The 24491-nt window shown below is 42.8% G+C and overlaps 1 protein-coding gene across 1 annotated transcript in view; it reads left to right on the top strand.

Annotated features, from left to right (window-relative positions):
* LOC126266799 (follistatin-related protein 5-like) overlaps positions 1 to 24491 on the top strand; it is a 719134-nt gene that overhangs the window by 641370 nt on the left and 53273 nt on the right. Inside the window, exons 11-13 of the mRNA XM_049971343.1 lie at positions 4473 to 4505; positions 7324 to 7445; positions 22049 to 22189. Coding sequence (XP_049827300.1) covers positions 4473 to 4505; positions 7324 to 7445; positions 22049 to 22189 — 296 coding nt within the window. The remainder of the gene's footprint in view (positions 1 to 4472; positions 4506 to 7323; positions 7446 to 22048; positions 22190 to 24491) is intronic.

Below are 24491 nucleotides of genomic sequence, written 5' to 3'. Positions count from 1 at the left end.
CGTATAAAATTTATGTACGCCAGTCAGAACGGGAGCAGACATGCCAGTGCTTGTAAAAAATTTCGAAATTTTCCAGGAGTGTTTGAAACTATTCGAAAGTCATTGCGGTAACGTGCTCGGCCTTTGGATCCATGTACAACACGTTGGACGACACTTTGAATACGTTTAACTACAAGGGCAGTCATGTAACTGTAGTCGTGGTCATTCAAAATAGTTGCACTTCTACAAAGCATCTAAATAACTTTTATATATGTGTCCGGTATTGATACCTTTTCCTAACAGCGGTAACGTTTACACGGAGCCGTCAGCGGTTGATGGTAACCACGAAGTTGCAAATACCTCGCATACAGGTCGTTTGCGGACGTGTGTTTACTAAGAATTTATTCTTTCTTTTATTGTGTTCTTCCAACTGTATGCGTTTACGTCATTAATTATTAACACACCCTGTACGTTTATATCAGATAACAGGATAGAGACAAATATATATACGTCCAATTAATAGCTTTACAGAGTGAGGTGTCAGTGGTGTAAAGAGACTGTGTTTGCATGCAGGAGGAGCAGATTTGAAGTTTCTGTCTGTAACTAGGTTTCCGGTGGTTCCCTACACCGTTTGAGGCTACTCCCGAGATGATTTCTTTCGAACGGTCCAACCACAGAGGGGGAAGTTTACAATACCTCACTCGACCAATAATTGAATATTGATCTTCGCTTTGGGATGGGTACCAGGCAAGACTGCCTGAGGAAACAGAGAAGATTCTAGTAATACCAGCTGTTTTCGTTACTGATTCATGCTGTAGGCGTGAGAACGTCGCGAAGACGCTCAGTTAACTCCAGTGAAAGACAGTACAAGAAAGGCGTTCTTAGTCACTGTATGATTTACTGTTAAATTTCGAGAGCGTACGTTACTAGAAGAGACAACTAATATGTAGCTTCGTCTTATATATATCTCGCGAAAAGACAATAAATGTAAAAATACAGAGATGAGGGCTTACGCAGAGACTACCAGTAATCATTCTTTCAGGGGCGTATTCGTGACCTTGGAGCGGGAAAGGGTGGTCAGCGGTACACAAAGTACGGTACGCCACGCATCATAAGGTGGGGTCGGAGTACAGAGCTAGATGTAATCGTAGATGAAGAAAGGAATGCAGTCGATTTAGTTCTTTCACAGCTTGTTACTGATGAAGTAATCATCTACGAGACGGTAATCCCAAATTTTACTGCTTTTGCGTTCATAGTTTCAGACGCTTTATTCTGTTCTGAGAGAACTATGTCAGAGTTAGGAACGAGAAGATGAGAAGACGACGGAATAATTAACATGTAGGCGAATTCTGGCAGTTTTTGAAGGCTGTAAACAAAGTGTTCATATTATCTTTACCCAAATATGTCAGTGTTGGAGCCGTTGGTAAGCGGCTAGGTACGCAATTTCTGCAAACGATGTACGTTTGTAGCATTCCATAATTACATCAATTTAGCAGGGAGTGAATTTTGATGAATCCATATAAAACTTCTGGAGTTGTATGGTAGCAGTACCAGAGGGTTACTAGAGTCCAGTTTCAGTTACACATCTGACTGCAGACGCTGACTACTGTGGAACTTTGTTGTTGCGCTGGATGACAGTAGGGAACGGCAGTTTTATAATGATAATAGGCATTTACATGCAGCTAGGTGCACCAGTTTAAAAAAATATTAGATATGGTAACAAAACCAATTCGGTAGATGTGATGTACGTGAGATACGGCAAGAAAAACTTATTCGGTACATGTGATATAAAGAACAGTAACTTATTGTGCCTTTGGTTAAAAAAAGCACTTATTCGGCTTGGTATAAATTGAATGAGTTACTGTATCTCCTCCTGAGGGATATCGTGCCAAATGTTCATTTCGCGGGTTTGATCTTCAAAATCCCGAGCAGGGCTCTGCCCATGATGCTCCAGACGTTCTTAATTGTGAAGAGATCCGGCGACCTCGCTGGCCAAAGCACGAGGGCTATACGGAAAGTAAGGAACGATAGGTAGCGAAATGGAAACCATAGTGAAAATAAAAACTGTTTTATTATCAACATTTAGCGAGAACTTCGAGCTACTTATCTCCATAGTCGCCGATCCGACTTAGACGTTTGTCGTAGCATTGTACCAACTTTCCAATACCCTCGTTACAGAAGGCAGCCGCCACTGCTTTCCGCCAATTGCCTACGCTGGCCTACAGCTCGTTGCCTGTGCCAAAATGTTGTCTTCATAGCCAGCGGTTCATGTGAGCAGAGATGAAACTCAGAGGGAAACAATGACGAACTGTATTGTGGGTAATCAATCATTTCCAATTGAAAACGTTGCTGGAGCATGTTCATTGCCTTCAGAATGCGGCTGAGATTGTCTTGAAGAAGAAAGCCCATGGCAGTTATGTAACGTTGTCTGCATAGCTCCAGGCGAAATTTCTCACCAGACTCTCATGCTTGGCGGGCGACACTATTGTTCTATGTATCATTATGTGCTCACTGTCTGCTCAGAACTAAAAAGAACACGTAACGCGGTCGACGGGAATACTAGAGACACTACCCGACACACCTGAGCGAAACTCCATCGGATTTTAACTGTGATTTCCATTCCGCAACCGATCGCTCCTTACTTTCCGAATAACCCTCGTATGTTTTGACAAGCACGAAGACAAGCTCTCGTAGTATGTGAGCGGGCATTATCTTGCTGAAGTGCAAGCCGAGGATGACGTTCCATGAAGGGCAACTATTCGGGGCGTAGAACATCATCATCGTCGGCACACTTACAGCACTGCGGTACGTCGACGATATTCTACGCCCCGTTTGGCTCCACTTCATGGTGATCCATCCTGGGATCGCGTTTCAGAAACAAATTGCCCGCCAGCACGCGGTGAGGTTTTCTACTGATTGTCTTCATACTCGCCAAACACTACCTTGGTCAGCGAGTTCGGTGGGTCTCTTCCCAACTGAGAAGGTTTGCAGCCTTATTCTCAAGGCCCTCAAACTAGCTGGGATTTTGAGGGCTAATACACCAGTTGGACGGAATATGTCGCGGTACCCCTCACGAGGATATCCGACAACGCCAACAATGCCAATCCGAATAACTGCTTGCATAAGAGCCCTGCGGACTTGCCCTATTTGGAAAGCTCTTTTTCTTCAATGAATCAACCTATTTTTCTGAAACTTCAATCGTCTGTTTGTCTTTACAACTACATAAAATCCACTGATTTAGGTCCTGTTCGGATAATTCCTTCATGCTGATACGTTCCCTTTTTTCTGGGAGTGTATGTGAGAACAATAAATAGCCTACAGACAGGGAAAATCCATTTAAACTGGGAAACAGGGGCAGTAAAGATCCTTTACAAACAGAAGAAAGAATACGCCCAGGACATGCACCATGCTCAGAAGGCGCGCGTGGGCCGAGATAGTGGGCTTTTATTTTACTGCACGACTCTGTAGCCAAGTGTCACCACGAGAGACACTCAAGAGGGGGACTCGAGGTAGAATGTTGGTACTGCTGGGGATTTTTCGATTTTTCCTTTGTGAGAGGAATGGACTGTGGTGCATTAAGCTCGTGATGCCAGCTTTGAAGCTATCAGATAGAGAGGTAGCAGCTCTAAGGTCTATACGTCGATAGCGGCCGGGAGTGCGGTGTGCTGACCCCACGCTTCTCCATACACGTCGGTAAGTCGAGTATAGCGTGGTCATCAGTGCCTGATAGAGGTATTTCCTTCTATTTCTTTATAGCCAGTGTGATCTGAATGTCACCTTGGTAATCTATTCTTTTGCATCGTCTCCAATACACTTGCTTGCTATACATAGATTCTGTAGCTGATTTTAAGTTTTGAAGTTTAAATATTAGTAAATTTTGTAAATTCAAATAGACGATTTACACATGTATACAGGAAGTTTCAATCTTTGAAAAATCTTTTCTAGATAAATTAGTCGTTTGGACTACGCTAGTTATCTGCAGAGCAAATATGGAACACCTCAAATAATGTAGGAGTGTCGCGTTTTATTGTGCACTCATGGTTTTATAATCACGAGAGCATGGTAAACATTGGTAGCTGGATGAAGGATGTCAATGAGTCACGCACCTCCGAACATATGTAATAATTAAACTTCAATGTAATACGATTTTACTCAGTTCTTTATGTATATATCATTTTAGCAAGACAATATTTTATGCTTGGCATTAAAAATTTTAGTTACGATTTCATCAAATACTATACTTTAAAGTTCTCTTTGCACTGAATATTATTTAATTTTATTTTTATTATCTTCTAACATAAAGAAAATAAGTCTCATGAACAGTTCCAGTAAATAATTTCTCCAAATGTTTTAAAATTACGAAACAGCTACACAATGAACTCGTAACAGCAAGTTCCTGCATTGTTGTCCATTCGTTTTCGATTATAAATTTAATATGCACATCTCTGAGCTAAAGATATGTCCGATATTGAAACAGCTTAATTTTTTTCTAGGTTTCCCATATTCGTGGATGCAGACGACAATTGGTTAGTGCATAAAAACAGCTAACACTGCACGTCTTACTCATTATAACCATTTTGTTCTCTAAATCTTTGTTCCCCTGATCTTTCACTGTAATTTATTACTTAAGCTCCAGTTCTACATACCTTTACGTAGCTATTAATCTCTTCATCTGTCTTTTTCTACTTCATCTATTTTTCTCTGTCTGTGATTCCGCTTGTACTGTTATTTCACAATGTTTTATTCTGCGTGATTTGTAGTGCATTTATGGTCTCCATAGATAAGGCAGGGTCGCCAGTAAGAACGCATACATTTTGATGGTTACTCCATTAGAGGACAATATTTTTACGTTTTTGTAGGAAAAATGTGTTCAGTTTGTGCTAAACACGGAAACAGTCTTTACAAATGCACGTTCAATGATAAAGTATATTTAGCTTTCGGTTTTTTTTCATGTCTGTTTTATGGTTCCTGGAGATAAAGAACAGTAACTTATTGTGCCTTTGGTTAAAAAAAATAGTCTGTCAAATGTGTAAGCCGTTGATCTACACTCTATTATGTATGCAATTTCGAAAGAAATAGTCGCAATGAATCTAAGTAAATGACATTGTGTCCCACGCTACTGATACTAAGCTATAGTTAAGGTGTCTATCTCGCCCTAGATCATATTCTAACAACGGTAGGACCAAATTAGATTTCACATTACATTCGTCTCCGTAACAGGCTGACTGATCAAAACTACACTCTTGGAAATTGAAATAAGAACACCGTGAATTCATTGTCCCAGGAAGGGGAAACTTTATTGACACATTCCTGGGGTCAGATACATCACATGATCACACTGACAGAACCACAGGCACATAGACACAGGCAACAGAGCATGCACAATGTCGGCACTAGTACAGTGTATATCCACCTTTCGCAGCAATGCAGGCTGCTATTCTCCCATGGAGACGATCGTATAGATGCTGGATGTAGTCCTGTGGAACGGCTTGCCATGCCATTTCCACCTGGCGCCTCAGTTGGACCAGCGTTCGTGCTGGACGTTCAGACCGCGTGAGACGACGCTTCATTCAGTCCCAAACATGCTCAATGGGGGACAGATCCGGAGATCTTGCTGGCCAGGGTAGTTGAGTTACACCTTCTAGAGCACGTTGGGTGGCACGGGATACATGCGGACGTGCATTGTCCTGTTGGAACAGCAAGTTCCCTTGCCGGTCTAGGAATGGTAGAACGATGGGTTCGATGACGGTTTGGATGTACCATGCACTATTCAGTGTCCCCTCGACGATCACCAGAGGTGTGCGGCCAGTGTAGGAGATCGCTCCCCACACCATGATGTCGGTTGTTGGCCCTGTCTGCCTCGGTCGTATGCAGTCCTGATTGTGGCGCTCACCTGCACGGCGCCAAACACGCATACGACCATCATTGGCACCAAGGCAGAAGCGACTCTCATCGCTGAAGACGACACGTCTCCATTCGTCCCTCCATTCACGCCTGTCGCGACACCACTGGAGGCGGGCTGCACGATGTTGGGGAGTGAGCGGAAGACGGCCTCACGGTGGTCGGGACCGTAGCCCAGCTTCATGGAGATGGTTGCGAATGGTCCTCGCCCATACCCTAGGAGCAACAGTGTCCCTAATTTGCTGGGAAGTGGTGGTGCGGTCCCCTACGGCACTGCGTAGGATCCTACGGTCTTGGCGTGCATACGTGCGTCGCTGCGGTCCGGTCCCAGGTCGACGGGCACGTGCACCTTCCGCCGACCACTGGCGACAACATCAATGTACTGTGGACACCTCACGCCCCACGTGTTGAGCAATTCGGCGGTATGTCCACCCGGCCTCCCGCATGCCCACTGTACGATCTCGCTCAAAGTCCGTCAACTGCACATACTGTTCACGTCCACGCTGTCGCGGCATGCTACCAGTGTCAAAGACTGCGATGGAGCTCCGTATGCCACGGCAAACTGGCTGACACTGACGGTGGCGGTGCACAAATGCTGCGCAGCTAGCGCCATTCGACGGCCAACACCGCGGTTCCTGGTGTGTCCGCTGTGCCGTGCGTGTGATTATTGCTTGTACAGCACTCTCGCAGTGTCCGGAGCAAGTATGGTGGGTCTGACACACTGGTGTCAATGTGTTCTTTTTTCCATTTCCAGGAGTGTATTTGACCTAATTTAGTAAAGTACTGTGGCAACTCTTGTCAAATGACAACGTATAAAATCATATAACGATATAAAGAAGATGGTAAACCGGGAGACGACTTATCAAATGAAATCATTGTTCAACTTACGATAAGGAGTAGTGGGCGGAACAAGGGCTTTAAGATATATTTTTCGTCAAGGAAAGAGTTTCTGACACATTTTAGAACTTTTTCTAACATCATGGAAATATGTGATTCATGATTAGGGAATGTAGTAATTGTTCATCCAATAACAATGCTAAGTTAAATTTTTATAATTTATTTCGGAATATTACATTTCATTTTAAAATTAATGTCATTTCTGCCGATGAGTAACTGTCAACACTATTTAAAATATATTCTGATATTATTCTGATATCGATTTTGCTATAAATAGAAAACGTTATAGACTTTATATATGGGAAGCAGATCTACTCCAAATCCTAGTTTTAAGTAATATCTACAATATTTTCAATAACACAGTAGCAAATGTTTTCAGATTGTTTCAGTGAATTTGAGGATACCTTCCGAAAATGAAAAGATTGATTTGGCATCTATGAGCTAACCAGATCTCGCTTAACTGTACATACTGGCGACCCTGGGTTGGTGTTCTTTCCTGCAATTCACAGCCTGTCTCTCTGTTCTGGTACTCGTTCTTCGTTGCAGCATCACCGAAGGAAGAGCGGCGCTTCTTCGCTTTCCATGACTTTGGAATCTCGGTGTACGAGCCGACGGCCTGTCGCCTGTACCATCACATAAGGGGCAGCGACATCATACCTGGCACACAGGTACGTACCCACTAATATTTTGAAACCCTGTGCGTAACGTGTTTCCTGGAGAACGTTAAACACTGATTGTGAGTTTTCGTATTGGTCATTCTCTCGTTGACACAGTCAACATAGAATACTGGGCGAGAAGTTGGACTGCAGAGAGAAGAAAATATTTTATCCTACCTTCGTTTAAGGGACCTCCGTATTGTGAGACAACTCAGATCATGTACGGAAAATCCAACCATAAAGTGATGCTACTTTCTTACACTCATAATCTTTGCTACTTATGAAGTAGGCAGATGCAGCTTCTTTTCGAAATCTTTCGCCGGCAAAGAATGATATGACTGTTTTTTGTTTTCAATATAGTGAAGAAATGAGTAAACTTGGTCTATTAAAAATATCGTGAGTTATCCTTACATTTGACAGTACACATTGCGTAATTCAGTCATTTAATCACCACTACCTTATCAACAGAGAAACAGTACCATTGCACATGTGAACTATAAAAATAGACAAATGAATGACACCTAGCCTAATGCATGCCTCTCGATGTGATATCACCTTGGTGGCTGGCTTTTAAGCGTCACTATGTAGATACTTCGCACTGTGCCACATGAGGCCGAGTGAACTGACTTCAGAATTTTTCTCCACAGACAAGTTTTCACCAACCTCAAAACCGACTCTTAGAGCTACTTTTTTTAATGTTTATACGAAAATCGTGTGAAAACCTCTTACTTGCTGGTCAAATACTTACCTCATTTATTACAATTATGTATCATCATATTTGTCTGTAACTTATAGTTTTTGAGCATGTCCCTTATGGAGCTAACTCTCGAGCATCGTGGTTCAGTACGTTTCGTGGTCACTACTGTCTGTCATAACTCCCGCTCGGTATTTGATGAAATGGGGGAAAAACCAGGTGTGTTATCCTTATTACTTATTATTTTGTTTTGTTTTCTGATACAGGTAACAATTTCGTATAGGCAACATTAGTAATGAGTGAAACCTATCCAAGTCTGACATCTTTCACATAACACAATAGTGATACACGAGTCTTCAAATGTAGACAGTCAAACTATCCACCTTTATTCAGGTTATAGTTGGTTCTTTTGGGACCTCCTTCTTGTCAAGTGCCCCATAAATGCTTCGATTTCTAGACCACTTAGGGAGGTAATAGTTTTCCGTCCCCAGTGGCAGCCATCATTACCGAAATACTACTCTTAGAAGACTCTAAAATCCTTTTAGAATGCATTCTTCCCCTCTCACACGCTGCCCCACAGGGTCGTCATACAGATTGGCCTCTTCATTACTGATTACATTTTTGTGACCGATATTTTCCATTTTTTCACCAGAATTCTGGAAATATCTACATCTACATCTTGTAAGGTGTCAGGTAAATCCAACACCTTCCATGAAAACCCTGACATGATAAGCAAATCCAGTAGTATGTCACATAGCTCCGAATAAATCGTGACATTAAATTAACCAAAGTAATACGAGTAACGAGTGAGCAAATGGAATACCACAGACTAACACAAGAATGCCTAAATGCATGTCATACCTTCCCACCGTGAGACAGGCGCAGTTCCGAGGGGAGAAACGAGAACAGAAGCCGAGAGCAGAACCGTGTTAACCTGAAGGCCCTACGATAAGGGACGGACACTCACGTCTCCAGCTAACGGCTAGGTCCATCCCACCCCATGTTAAAAGCTAGAGCCCTCCAGAAAAACAGTATAGATCTTACGATAACACAAAAGGGGCCACACCACCCGCAAGTTTTAACATGAGACTTTTTCGCGTCTCTGTTACGTTGCAAACTTTAAAAACATTGCCACACCACGAAAAGTATAACGTTTCTCATTGGATAGACAGAATTTTTGTAGACTAGCTGCCCTTCTTTGTTCTTTTTCAATGTCGTCAGTCTCACCTGATGCGGATCCCACACCGCACAGCAGTACTCCAGAATAGGGCGGACAAGCATGGTGTAAGCAGTCCCTTTAGTAGACCTGTAGCACCTTCTAAGTTTTCTGCCAATGAATCGCAGTCTTTGGTTTGCTCTACCCACAGTATTATCTATCTGATCGTTCCAATTTAGGTTATTGGTAATTGTAATCCCTAAGTATTTAGTTGAATTTTCAGCCTTCAGATGTGTGTGGCTTATCACGTAATCGAAATTTAGCTGATTTCTTTTAGTACTCATGAGAATAACTTCACACTTTTCCTTCTTCAGGGTCAATTGCTACATTTTGCACCATACAGATATCTTATGTAAATCATTTGCAAGTCGTTTTGATCATCTGATGACTTTACAAGACTGTAAGTGACAGCATCATCTGCAAACAACCTACGACGGCTACTCAGATTGTCTCCTATGTAGTTAATATAGATCAGGAACAATAGAGGGTTTATAACACTTCCTTCGGGAACGCCGGATGCTACTTCTGTTTTACTATGTGACTTTCCGTCTATTACTATGAACAGACAGGAAATCACGAATCCAGTCGCACAACTGAGGCGATACTCCGTAGGCACGCAATTTGGTTGGAAGACGCTTGTGAGGAACGGTGTCGAAAGCCTTCTGGACGTCTACAGATACAGAATCAATTTTACATGCCCTGTCGATAGCACCTATTACTTCATGAGTATAAAGAGCTATTTGTGTTTCACAAGAACGATATTTTCTGAAACCGTGCTGTGTGTCAATAAATCGTTTTCTACAAGGTACTTCATAATGTTCGAATACAGTATCTGTTCCAGAGCCCTACTGCAAATCGACGTTAGTGATATAGGCCTGCAATTCAGCGGATTACTCTTACTTCCCTTTTTGGGTATTGGTGTGACTTGAGCAATTTTCCAGTTTTTAGGTACGGATCTTTCTGTGAGCTAGTGGTCATATATAATTACTAAATTTGGAGCTATTTTATTACTCTGGCTCTCAGCGCTACGGGACTTAACTTCTGAGGTCATCAGTCCCCCTAGAACTTAGAAGTACTTAAACCTAACTAACATAAGGACATCACACACACACTTGCCCGAGGCAGGATTCGAACCTGTGACCGTAGCGGTCAAGCGGTTCCAGACCGTAGTGCCTAGAACCGCTCGGCCACTACGGCCGGCTATCAGAATACTCTGAGAGGAACCTGCCTGGTACACAATCTGGACCGGAGGCTTTGCATTTATTAAGTGATTTAAGCTGCTTCGTTACTCCGAGGATATCTACTTCTATGTTTCTTTTTCCTTGATTGGAATTCAGGAATATTTACTTCGTCTTCTTTGGTGAAGGAGTTTGGGAAAACCGTGTTTAATAACTCTGCTTTAGTGGCACTGTTATCAGTGACTTCACCGTTGTTACCTCGCAGTGAAGGTATTGATTTCGTCTTGCCAATGGTGTGCTTTATGTATGACTAGAATCTCTTTGGGTTTTGTTCCAGATTTCGAGACAGAATTTAGTTGTGGGAATTATTAGAAGCATCTCGCATTGAAGTACGCGCCATATTTCGATTTTCTGTAAAACTTCGCCAATCTTGGGAATTTTGCGTTCTTTTAAATTTGGCACGCTTTTTTCGTTGCTTCTGCAGCAACAATCCGACCCGTTCCGTGTACCATGGGGAATCAGTACCATCACTTATAAATTTATGTAGTATATATCTCTCAATTGCTGTCGATACTATATCTTTGAAGACATTCCACTACACTTACATGATCAGATCGGAAGGAGTGAAGACTGTCTCTTAAAATGGCGTTAACAGAATTTTTATCAGCTTTAGTAAATAGATATAGTTTGCGTTTCTTTTTGGCGTTTGTAAATGTTACGCTATTCAGCCTAGCAGCAACTGCCAGATGGACGTTAATCCCTGTATTCGTCACAACACTCCAGGATTATTTGTTGCTAAAAGGTCAAGTATGCTTTCGCAACTATTTAGGCTTCGAATGGGCAATATGTTTTCACGGTCTCATAACTCACCTCAGTTCATTCCCTTTTAATGTTCTCAGATAGCCAGACGCTTAATACGGAATAGTGACGCTGTCAGAATAAACGCGCTCACCCAATCCCTGACATGTTACAAGGAAAGCTTTTTGCCCTTCGTCCACATTTAGCAAGACATCTTTTCACTATACATCTAACATCATCAGAGGTAAAAGGAAAACCCCAATGTCCAGCCCTTAAAATACCACGAACAAGTGAGTTATTTTCATGGTACTTAAGATGGAATTACTAGATGGTTTGTATTATTAATTTTTTCTCTAACGTTGAACGTGGTACATTAAATTGTGTTAACGCTTGTATGTACGATAGTTTTCTCGATGTTACAGCAGCAACCCCCTTTTCAAGATTTTTCAGGATCATAACTGCGGCTCGGAAGAGCACCAAGCCTCCTTTTGTAAGTACGTGGCATTGTCCGATATTACACCAACGTGTGAAGTTATGTGTAAATAGTTCACTATTCACATTTCCTTCTTAACATTTAAAGAAGTAAACTATAAGCAAATTAAGCTTACCAATTTTTTTCTCTTCTTGTACAAGGACGAAAGCTTTCGCATAAGGGTAACTAGGAACAATTGTGCACTGCACTGTAACCCACTACACACCACTGTTTCAAGTTCCGTCTAGAGTAATGAGTGTTCGCATACGCTTGACGATATGTAAGGTGCATACAGCAAAACGCGAGTGCGAAATAAAAGCTTGCATTCAGTGATACCAACGTAAAAACATAAATACTCTGTTCCCGTCCGAAATTACCCCTTTATCCGGCATTTCCTCATCTTACTGCACTAGTACAATAAAGAACTTTGCAACAGTAACTTACTGTTTTTTGTCAAAAATTCGTTGCAGGAGACGGATTTCTGCATTTAGTTCCAATGCAGTCGTACTATTTGATATTAAATGATTTTTGTTTCATATGCGGACTGTTCTAGCATGGCTACAGACGAAAAGCCTTGCTGCCCACCCAGTAACTAAAATATTAATATGCACTGGATTTATTATCACTTGGTGTACTTATTTTTCCCCGATGATTATGTACTCTTGGCTTTTTATAGCTTCTGTTTGTCAACCTAGACTAACTAAAGCCAGGACCTTCAGTTCCATTAAATTTGGATCAGTAGCCACCCACGGTAATTACGGTGAGACAGGAGTGGCGACGCCATCTAAGTTTACACTGTTCGCTTACGACCCGAGGCAAGTCACGAAATTAGGCCGTAGATTTTCGATTAGGACGCGTCCCCAGGGCACAGTGAGGCAGCGGCCCCGGCGCCGTCGCCGTCGCTGGCTGCTGACGCCGCGCCTGCAGAATATATGGTGTCGCCATCCCAGAGGGACGCACGGCCAGCGTTATAGCTCTGCGTCAGAGGGACGGCCTAAGACACACGCTTTTGCAAACAGAACACGCGGAAAACCTATAGCACACACAAAAGCGTCGAGCTGCACAGAAAAGTAAATAATGTCTGCTCTCAGTCTATTTATTTCACCATGTGGTGAACGATCTACAGCATCATTCCCAACTACAAAACTGGTGAAGATCAGGGGGATAGCTGAACATGATGAATGCTATAAATTATGTCTGGAACAAAAGTACATTTAAGGTGAATTTTCCATGGTTAAGTTTACCTGCCACATTATAAAAGATCCATTCATCATTCCCTAAGTTAAAATCATTTCCATAAGCAATCCACAAAGGACGTTTCAGCCTTCTGCTATTTTGAAGGGAAAATTTAGTATTTGTATACAAATGTGACGTTAAGTCATGCAGGAGAGAGGCCACTGCATTAGTAGACTATTCTGCAAATTTTTGTTTCACGTTCAACTGGAAACGCTATATTTATATTCAGCTGTCAAAAATGGTTCAAATGGCTCTGAGCACTATGGGACTTAACTGCTGAGGTGATCAGTCCCCTAGAACTTAGAACTACTTAAACCTAACTAACCTAAGCACATCACACACATCCATGCCCAAGGCAGGATTCGAACCTGGGACCGTAGCGGTCGCGCGGTTCCAGACTGTTCCGCTTAGAACAGCTCGGCCACTACGGCCGGCCATTCAGCTGTCACTTCTGCATATCTGATGACAGATAAATTCCGAAACGTGTCACATGAGCAATAAAGTCATTCCTTTTCTGATGTCTGACTTTTAGCATTAAGTGATGAAGAAATTTCTGACAATCTAGGAACGGAACACAACACTGTATGGGATGAAACATGAACTGTTGGAAAACCGAATCGGAAGAGAATCGAGGCATTTGAGATGTGGCGCTACTGAAAAATGTCGAAAATTAGGTGTATCGAATAGGTCAGGAATTTTCCGCAGAACTGGCGAGGACGGACTTTATGATACAAGAAGAATAGCATACTATACAAGAAGAAGAGACAGGATGACAGGGCATATGTTAAGACAACAGGGCACAGCTTGCATGCTACTAGAGGAGGCTGTAGTGGGTAGAAACTGCAGAGGAAGATACTTCCAGCAAGTACGTGAGGACGTAGGTTGCAACTGCTACTCTCAGATGAAGAGATTGGTGCAGGATAGTCATGACTCCCCGACGAGAGTTCATTGATTTGGTGGAGGGTGCCAAACAGCGAAGTTATAGGATTAGAGAAGGATGTGGAACGAAATCTGCTGTGCTCTCTCAAAGAAACCATCTCGGCATTTCCCTGAAGCAATTTACGTCAAGACCAGAGTAATGACGTCACTATATCTATCTCTTTTCATTCTAGCGTCAATGTTCATGCGTTTTCTAGGGCCGCACCATATGAAAAGACGACAAGAATCACTCGGAAAGATAATCTGCCCTCTTCTCTTAGTATAACGCTATGATTCTTTTGCCAAAGGACTCAGTGCCTTTCTGTGAGGGAAATGAGAGCGGAGCAACACCTAGAAATTAACGGCGTACAGACTGGCGCGCGGCAACTTGCCAGTTATTGTGCTTTTCTGGTTGGATTCTTTAGTATTTACGGCTAGATAATGATCCTGCACCCGTGCTCTAGGGGTAGCGCCTTTGAGCATGCACCCCCTGTCTAGCAGTAGCGTCTTTGATCGGTAATCAAAACGTCCTCGGTCCTTAGTTCCGACCCGGCCACCGCTTAAAGTTTGATAAAAAATAAGCACTGTTGCCCGATACTTCCGGCATAAGAATTCGTTATCATTTGCAACGTGAAAGAGGACGGAGGAGCGGTCACAAGTTCACGGAGATCTCTTGCCCTTGGGGATGGGTAACTTTCCCATGTGGGCTGTAAGTGAAGAGGTGTCATGATGATCTCTCCGTTGACATAAGATACCGGAATAGTGCCCTATTCGGATCTCTGGGTGAGAACTCTCAGTCGGGAGGTGTCCATGAGAAAAGATTGAATAACGGACGAAAGGATAACATTCTACGAGTCTGGGTGTGGAATATTAGAAGCTTACGTAGTAGGGAGGCAATAAAATCATGAAAGGGAAATGCTAACGCTCAATCTAGATGTAGTTGGGGTCAGTGAAGCTAAATGGAAAGAAGACCAATATTTCTGGTCAGATGACCATTTGGTAATATCGACAGCAGCAGTAAGATGTGTAATGGGAATACGATTTGTTATGAGTGGAAAGGTAGGGCAGAAAATGTGTTACTGTGGATAATTCAGTGACATGGTTGTTCTCATCGGCAGCAAAACCACCGACAACGATAGCTCAGGTATACACGCCGACGGAAGCTAAAGATGAAGAGGTAGAGGAGGTATATGACGATAATGAATGAGTAATTCAGTATCTAATGGGATATGAAAATATAGTAGTCATGGGGGACTGGAATAGCGAATACTCTCATCGAGAATTGCAAGAGAATGACGTGTACTTGGAAAAGGTCGGGACACACGAGAAGATTTCAGTTAGATCACATCACGATCAGGGGAGATTCCGAAATCAGATCCTGGGTTGTAAGGTGTAATCAGGAGCAGATACAGATTGAGACCACAATGTCGTATGATGAAGAGTAGGTTGAAATTCAAGAGATTAGGCAGGAAGAATCAATACGCAAAGCAATGGGATGCGGAAGTACTAAGGTGAAGAGATACACTTGAAATTCTCTAAGGCTATAGACAGTGTATTAAGGAATAGCTCAGTAGGTAGTACAGTTGCAGGAGTATGGACAAATCTAAAGAAAAACATTGGTAGAATGAAGGTAACTGCAAAGAAACCTTCAGTTGGTTGACGAAAGAAAGAAGTACAAAAATGTTCAATGAAAGTCAGACAGACAGAATTACAAGTCTGTGAGGAATAAAATAAATAGGAAGTGAATGGAAGCTAAGACGAAACGGCTACATGAAAAATGTGAAGAAATCGAAAATAAAGCGATTGTCGTAAGGACTGACTCAGCATATAGAAAAGACAAAACAATATTCCGTGAAAATAAAAGTAAGGGTGGTAACATTAACAGTGCGATTAAAATTCCACTGTTAAATGCAGAGGAGAGAGCGGAAAGGCGGAAAGAATTGCAGTGAAGGCCTCTATGAGGGAGACGATTTGTCTGAAGTGGTACAAGAAGAGACAGTAGTAGATTTAGAAGGGATGGGGGTCCCGTGTAGAATCAGAATTTAAAAATACCTTTGGAAGACTTAAGATCAAATATGGCAGAAGGGATACATAACGATTCATAACAATTTCTAAAATCACTGGGCAAAGTGGCAACAAAACGACTATTCACGTGGGTTGTAGAATGTGTGAGTGCGGCGACATACCACCTGACTTTAGAAAAGATATCAACCACAAAATTCCCAAGACTGTAAGAGCTGACAAGTGCGAGAATTATCGCACAGTCAGCTTAACAGATCATGCATTCATGTTGCTGATAAGAAAAATGTACTGAAGAACGGAAAAGAAACTTGACGATGTATTAGACGACAGTCAGTTTCTCTTTAGGAACGGTAAAAACACCAAAGAGGCAATTCCGACTTTGTGGTTGATATTGCTGACAGGACTAAAGAAAAATCAAGACACGTTCATAAGATTTGTCTACCTGGAAACGGCGTTCGACAGTATCAAATAGTGCAAGATGTTCGAAGTTCTGAGGAACATAGGGCCAAGCTATAGGGAGAGACGGGTAGCATGCAACACTTAAAAGAGCCAAGGGGGAATAATATGTGTAGAATACCAAGAACGAAGTGCTCGGATTGAGAAAGGTGTAAGACAAAAGGATGTAGGCTTTCGCACCTTCTGTTCAGTCTATACAACGATGAAGCAATGTTGGAAATAAAAGAAAAGTGTAGGAATGGAATTAAAATTAAAGGTGAAAGGATATCAATGATATGATTTCATGATGACATTGCTATCCTGAATGAAAGTGAAGATGAATTACTAGATATGCTGAACGGAATGAACAGTCTAATGAGTACGCAGTGTGGACTCAGAGTAAATCGAAGAAAGACGAAGGTAATGAGAAGTAGTAGAATTGAGAACTGCGAGAAACTTAACATCAGGACTGATGGTCCCGAAGTAGATGAGGTTGAGGAATTCTGCTACCTTGGCTGTAAAATAACCAATGACGGACGGAGCAAGGAGGACGTCCAAAGGAAACTAGCTATGGCAAAAAACGGCATTCCTGGCCAAGAGAAGTCTACTAGTATCAAATGTAGGCCTTAAATTGCGGAAGAAATTTCTGAGAATGTACGTCTGAGGCACAGCGTGGTATGGTAGTGATACATGAACTCCGGGAAAACCGGAACAGAAGAGAATGGAAACATTTGAGATATAGTGCTACAGGCGAATGTTGAAAATTAAGTGGACTGATAAGGTAAGGAATGACGACGTTCTACGCAGAATCGGAGAGGAAAGGAATCTGCGGAAAACACTGATAAGGAGAAGGGACAGGATGATAGGACATCTGTTAAGACACGAGGGAATGACTTCCATGGTACTACAGAGAGCTGTAGAGAGCAAAAACTGTAGAGGAATACAGAGATTGAAATACATCCAGCAAAGAATTGAGGACGTAGGTTGGAAGTGCTACTCCGAGATGAAAAGTTTAGCACAAGAGAGGAATTCGTGGCGGGCCGCATCAAACCTGTCAGAATACTGATGAAAAAAAAAAGGTATAGGTATAGGTATTCCAATTCCCACTCCAACACACCTTACTTGCACTATACTATGAAGCTTCACAAGGGACTTTTTCTTTGTAAACTGCACTGAGGTCTCCACTGACGGCTCTGGAATCTATCTCCTTTCAGAAAAAAAACTGTCTGCTTCGCTGAATGGTAGGCATCGCACTTTGGTGCAAATCGTCATACTCACAGTAAGAGAGGCAACAGACTACAAGCTGTGAGGCAACGTGGTATACCTTAAATATATGTAAGTCTCTACGAGGAGTTCAGTGTACGTACCGAAGTTGTGCTACAACGAACGAATGTGGATAAGACGGCGCCGAATGGGAGGCAATCCTCCTATCTGGTGGGGTGACGGAGCTTTCCGCGAGCCATAGATCTTTGTGTTATTGCTCTCCCTCTGCTCTCATTCGGCGAAGTATGTTCCCATGGAACATTACATTTTAAACGTCCATAGCTTACTTAAACATTATCTACATTCATAGTCCTGATGATGTGTGGCAGACGGTTCTTGTAATACCACTGTCTCATCACTCCTTCACTGCTCCATTTGCAAATGGCGCGTGGGAAGAACGATTGCGGTAAGCTTGTGTATTAGTTCTAATGTCTCGAACTTCCTCGTTGTCCCCATTATCTTAGATGCAAGTGGGAAGAAGTACTGTGTTGTCCGACTCTTCACGGAGAGTGTTCTCTTGGAATTCGAGTAGTAAACCTCTTTTGATATACAATTCCATTATTGAAACTCCCTGGCAAATTAATACTGTGTGCCGTTCCGAGACTCGAACACGGGACCTTTGCCTTTCGCGGGCAAGTGCTCTATCAGGTTTCGCAGGAGAGCTTCTGTAAAGTTTGGAAGGTAGGAGGCGAGGTACTGGCAGAAGTAAAGCTGTGAGGACGGTGGCGTGAGCCGTGCTTAGGTAGCTCAGTTGGTAGAGCACTTGCCCGCGAAAGGCAAAGGTCCCGAGTTCGAGTCTCTGTCCGGCACATAGTTTTAATCTCCCAGGAAGTTTCATATCAGTGCACACTCCGCTGCAGAGTGAAAATTTCAATCTGAATGCCATTCTTGTACCATCTCCTACTGTAGTTTGTTGAGCGTCTCGGTAGCGCTTTCACGCTGAATAAACGATCACGTGAGGAACCGCGCCACTCTACATTTGATCTTCTATATGTCTCCTGTTGGTCCCACCTGCTGGAGATCTCATACTGATGACCAATATTCAAGAACCGGTCCAATACACCCATTGTAAGCTACTTCCTTCGAGGATGAGTTACACTTCCCTAAGGTTCTTCTTGTGAATATCAGTTTAGCATCTGCTTTTCCTACTTTTCTTTTATGGGGTCATTCGACTCAAGGTCACTCTGGATAGTTACTCCCAGATATATTTTGGTACATAGTGTTCCCGTAATTGTACAGTAATGGATTTTTTTCCTATATGTGCCTTACATTTATTAACCTTCAGGGTGAACAGCCAAAGCCGGCACCAGTCACCAGTCCTGCGCAGGTGATGCTGCAAACCGATACAGTCTTCTAGTGTTGCTAATTTCTTGTAGACAGCCTTGTCGTCTGTGAACCGTTTTAAACGGCTTCCGACGCTTTCCATTAGATGATTTGTATACATTCTAAAAAGTGACGGCCCTGTCTCACTTACTTGGTGTACTCCGTAAATTAACTATTAAATTTGTCTGATTTGTTCTATTAAGAGCGACGTGTTGAATCATGTCTGCAAGGAAGTCTTTCATCCAGTTCAAAATCTGGTTCGATACTCGGTAAGCTCGTATTTCTTTCACTAAAGAGCAATTCCTGACGGTGTTCAATGCTTTCCTGATGTCAACGATCACGGCATCAATATATACGGCGCTATGGATCTCATGGAGGAACAGCAAACTGAGTTTCACTATGTCTTTGTTTTCGGAATCAATGATGTTTTTTTTATAGAAAAGATTTTCGTCCTCCAAAAATTTCATAGTTCTCCAGCACGAAACTTTTTCCATAATGTAACAACAAATTGATGTCAACGATATAGGGCTGTAGTTACGCGCTTCTGCCCTACGCCTACTCTTGAAAACGAGAATGACCTGCGCTTTTTCGCAGTCGATGGATGCCTTTTACCGCTCCAGCGACTTACGATAAACTTATTGCTACTAGGGGAGAAAGTTCTTTCGCATAATGTCCGAAAGAATCTCACAGGTATCTCATCTGGTCCTGATGCATTTCCACTACGAAGCGATTGTAGTTATTTTTCTATTCCGTGATCAGTTATCTCAGCATCTGTCATTTAGAAGTTCGTACGTTGATTGAAAGGAGCCATCGTGTTACGATCATTCGCGGTAAAACAAGGAAGAGCGAATTCAGTATTTTGTTCTTCCTCTGTCGTTTTCCACTTCGGTGCCATTGTGACTACTGACTGATCGAATGTTTCTTTTCTACCCGCTTACTGATTCTACGCAAGACCAAAACCTCTTCGGGATTTTACTCACATCGGTTGACAAAATTTTACTTTCAAAGTCGTTGAGCACGTCTTTCAACGCGGTCGTTATGCTCATTTTCGCTTCGTGCATCTTTTGCCTCTCAGCTGCATTTTGACTTTTCTTGACTCTACAATGAAGCTCTCTTCGTTTACGTAGTAGTTTTCTAATACGGCTATTAAACGATGTTGTGTCTTTCCCACCCATTAAAACTTTGCTAGGAACATAGTTGTCTAAGGTCTATTGAATGATGCATTTGTTTTTTTCTCCATTTGTGATCGATATTGAATATCTGATGTTGACTACTCAGCAACTCTGCAATTTGTATCCTGTCACGCTTGCTAAGCAAAAATATTTTCCGACACTTCACAACATTGGTTGTAACATCCGTAGCCATTTATGTTATCACAGTCGTATGATCGCTATTACCCTTCTCTGCGTTAACTGATGGAGAAGTTCAGGAAGTTCAGATCCATTCGGTGCTAGGACATTGCCTTAACGAGTTGGTTACCTAAGTATCTGCTCGGAGTAACTTTCGGACAAGACATTCAGAACAATGTAAAACGAGTCCATGTCTCTGGCACCAGTTTCAATCGTATGACTCATTCAGTCTACATCTGGCAAGTTGAAGCCATCGCCCCCCCTCCACCCCCTCTAGAGCTACAATAGCATTATCAGGAAACTTATTCACAAAGTTCTGCAAGTTTTCCCTGAATCACTCTACCACTACAACTTCTAACCCAGTCCATCATTAAAGGAATCCGATTATCATTGCTGACGCAGTTTTGAAGCTTAAATTTATCCAGATTAATTCGCACCCGGTATCTGTGCTAACATCGCTGGGTATTGTCGAATTTTGTACTACCGTAAATACGTCGTCACCATTGGCTGCTAACCTATCCTTACGAGAAATATTTCAGTCTCCATTCAGGATTTCACTGCTATTCTCTTCCGGTTTCAACTAATTTTCTGTTTCTAATACTAACAGCGCCTTACCGCTCTCAATAAGCGATACTAATTCTGGGATTTTTCCTTGGATGCTCCTGCAGTTTGCTTATATCATATTAACCAGACCCTGATATTCGAGGGCCGGCATTCTCTGAGAATATGGTAGTTGGTGTATATTAGATTTCGGCAGGCTATTCATCTTTTATCACAAGGGGAGGTCCTCTAACGTAAATGTTTCCCATATGTGATCTTATTAGCCTCTTCCTACGTATACTGTAATCTCGACTTATTAAGGGGAACCCTACAATCCTCCACTCGATAGCACGAGTAGAGAAATTCATATCACATACTGTCGCCGCCGTCTGATTGATTTTTCTGGAACGTGGGTCAACAATTACAGCCTACGTGCCTGAGAAACGTGCCGGTAAGAACAGGCGTCACAAGGAACAGTCTTCCGGGCTAGCCCTCCTCCACGACAAAGCGCATCTACACACCATTGCCAATACCAACAAGATGCAGCAAATCCATTGTGAACTTTTGGATCACACACCCTGCAGTCCCGATCTAGCACCCAGGAACAATTATCTGTGCTTGAATTTGAAACAGCGGCTTCATAGCGAACGGAATGAAGATGAGAAGACTGGCCGTGGTGGCCGAGTGGTTCTAGGAGCTACAGTCTGGAACCGCGCCACCGCTACGGTCACAGGTTCGAACCCTGCCCCGGGCATGGATGTGTGTGATGTCCTTAGGTTATTTAGGTTTAAGTACTTCTATGTTCTAGGGGACTGGCGACCTCAGAAGTTACGTCCCGTAGTGCTCAGAGCCATTTGAACAGTTTTTTATTGGAGATGAGAAGGAACTCAATACTGCCGTTGTCAACTAGGCGGAGTTTTATCAGGCGGAGTTTTCGAGAGGTTTTGAAGAAACTAGTGCACCGGTATGGATGGTTCTTAGAACTGGGCTGATGTTATAAGGCAAAGTAAAGAATGATACTAGAATCACCAATAATAACTTTTATAATTGACTTATTATTGTTGTAAAGCGATCTGCCATTATATTTCGGGTACGCTACCACAGAGTGAAATGAAAGTGCGGCCGAGTTACAAGTGGAAGCTTGTTTATAATATTTAATTTTTTTTTTCAGCGTCAGTTGGTGTGCGGCAGTAGCGGTATCGCGTGCAGCTGGGGGCAGGCCATCAACGTGGCCAACCGCTACGTCTACGTGGCGCAGCCCCGCAACGACCGCGTCCTCGTCATCAGCAAGATACAGATGGTCGTCGTCGACGTAAGTAATGCCCGAGCTGTTTCCTCATTACTGCCGATTCTTTGCTTTGGTTTTGAGGCTGTAATTAGTCGTAGTGACACACGGTGACACCAGGTGAAAGGCAACGTTAAGTACCAGGTATATTTTTATATATACACGGTGGACCGCTGATCATGACCGAGCCAAATATCTCACGAGATAAGCGTGAAAAGAAAAAACTACAAAGAACGAAACATGTCTGGCTTGGAGAGGGAAACCAGATGTCGCTATGGTAGGCCCTGTAGATGGCGCTGCCATAGGTCAAACGGATATCAACTGCGTTTTTTAAATAGGAACCCCTGTTATTTATTACATATTCGTGTAGTACGTAAAGAAATACGAATGTTTTAGTTGGACCACTTTTTTCGCTTTGAGATAGATGGCGTTGTAATAGTCACAAACATATGGCTCACAATTTTAGACGAACAGTTAGTAACAGGTAGGTTCTTTAAATTAAAATATAGATCGTAGGTACGTTTGAACATTTTATATCGGTTGTACCAATGTGACCCACGAACCTTTGTGAACTTAGCATTTCTGAGAACGCATGCTGTTACAGCGTGATTACCTTTAAATACCACATTAATCCAATATATGCTCAAAATGATGTCCGTAAACCTCAATGCATTTGGCAATACCTCTTGATTACGATAGCAAATATCCTTAAACTTTCCCCACAGAAAGAAGTCCCGGGACGTTAGATCCGGTGAACGTGCGGGCCATGGTATGGTGCTTCCACAACCAATCCACCTGTCATGAAATACGCTATTCAATACCTCTTCAACCGCACGCGAGCTATGAGCCGGACATCCGTCATGGTGGAAGTACATCGCCATTCTGTCAAGCAGCGAAACATCTTGTAGTAACGTCGATAGAACATTACGTAGGAAATCAGCATACATTGCACCATTTAGATTGCCACCAGTCTGCGCAACGTTTCTACAAGGAATGCTGTCCGACTCGCAGTCATGTAACACGGTGTGAGAAAAGTATTAGTGTGAAGATCCTAACCGATACGGATAGGGGTCAGTGTCACTCCTCTGTAAAGGACAACCAATTTCATAAACGACGGTAACTGCCACTTACCAGTGTATGCGAGTCCATCTCAACGATTTACCGAACAAACATGGCTGCGAAGCCGCACGCAATGGACAACTGAAGTCGAATACCTAGCGAAAGGCCAGCGTTCGTAGTGCCACATAAAGCTGAACGTCTTTAGTAATGATCAAACAACAAATACACAGAATCTGTACGGTAGCTGACTGGAAGCCTGAAGTGTATTCCAGCACGTCACGGTTTTCCCTCTTTTCAAATAAAACAAGAAGTCCAGTCCAGGGAAAGCGCAACGAGGCGTTTAATCTACAGTGTGTGTACGGCGTAGTTCTGTGATGTTGTGGAAATGCGTTTTGTACTTTTTGACTTGGGCCCACTCATTGAGGTTACCGTGAACAAGTAACATTACGTCTATTTCGAACATCTCGATGATCCAGTCTTGTCATTTATTCTACAGCTTCATGACGAGTATGCTGTGGGAACTCCCGTCATCGAAGATGACAACAGCCGTCTTAACAGTCTCCCTGCATACGCTCCTGGCTTAACGGAAAGTAAGGCACCCTACCGCAGCTCGCCTGGCATGCTAAATCACTCGATCTTAATGCTTGTAAATTATGTGGCTATTCAGCGGGGGACACGTAACGAGCAAAATTCCCACGATTTCGTATCTCTGCGGGATTCAGTCATCAATGAGTTTCTTCAGCTGTATGTGGCATACTTAAAGGAACTTCTGGTCAGTCTTTCCCACCGAAATATGGTCATTAATAAGAGTAGTGGCGTTTTCATAAGGTAATAGCGATACGTCTCCGGTTGGGCAACACATATTTTGTCCGGTATGATGATTAAAGTATTTTTTTTTTTTTTTTGCACTCCGTCTACAGGCAACAAGAGACCCATCGGGACCACCTGACCACCGTGTCGTCCTCAGCTGAGAATGCCCCTCTCCCGGTCGTTATGGTGGTTACCTTTGAACGGAGCCACTACTATTCGGTCGGGTAGCTCCTCAGTTGGTATCACGAGGCTGAGTGCACCCCGAAAGTATAAAATCGGGCTCGCGTAATAAACAGTGTTTCCGAATTTCAAGCCAGCTGCAGATTACGCAGTGTATAACACGGAATCGAATTCTGCAGGTCCCGAAACAACGTAGGAAACGTTAGCTTTGATCACTTTCTAGATTACGACTCGTGACGAAAAGAAAGCTACAGTTTCATGTAATCTTTACCAACAGTTT

The sequence above is a fragment of the Schistocerca gregaria genome, chromosome 1 (genome assembly GCF_023897955.1).
Source record: "Schistocerca gregaria isolate iqSchGreg1 chromosome 1, iqSchGreg1.2, whole genome shotgun sequence".
Taxonomy (NCBI): Eukaryota; Metazoa; Arthropoda; class Insecta; order Orthoptera; family Acrididae; genus Schistocerca; species Schistocerca gregaria.
Note: the sequence above shows the minus strand (reverse complement) of the source record. Positions and strands in the feature narration are given on the sequence as shown.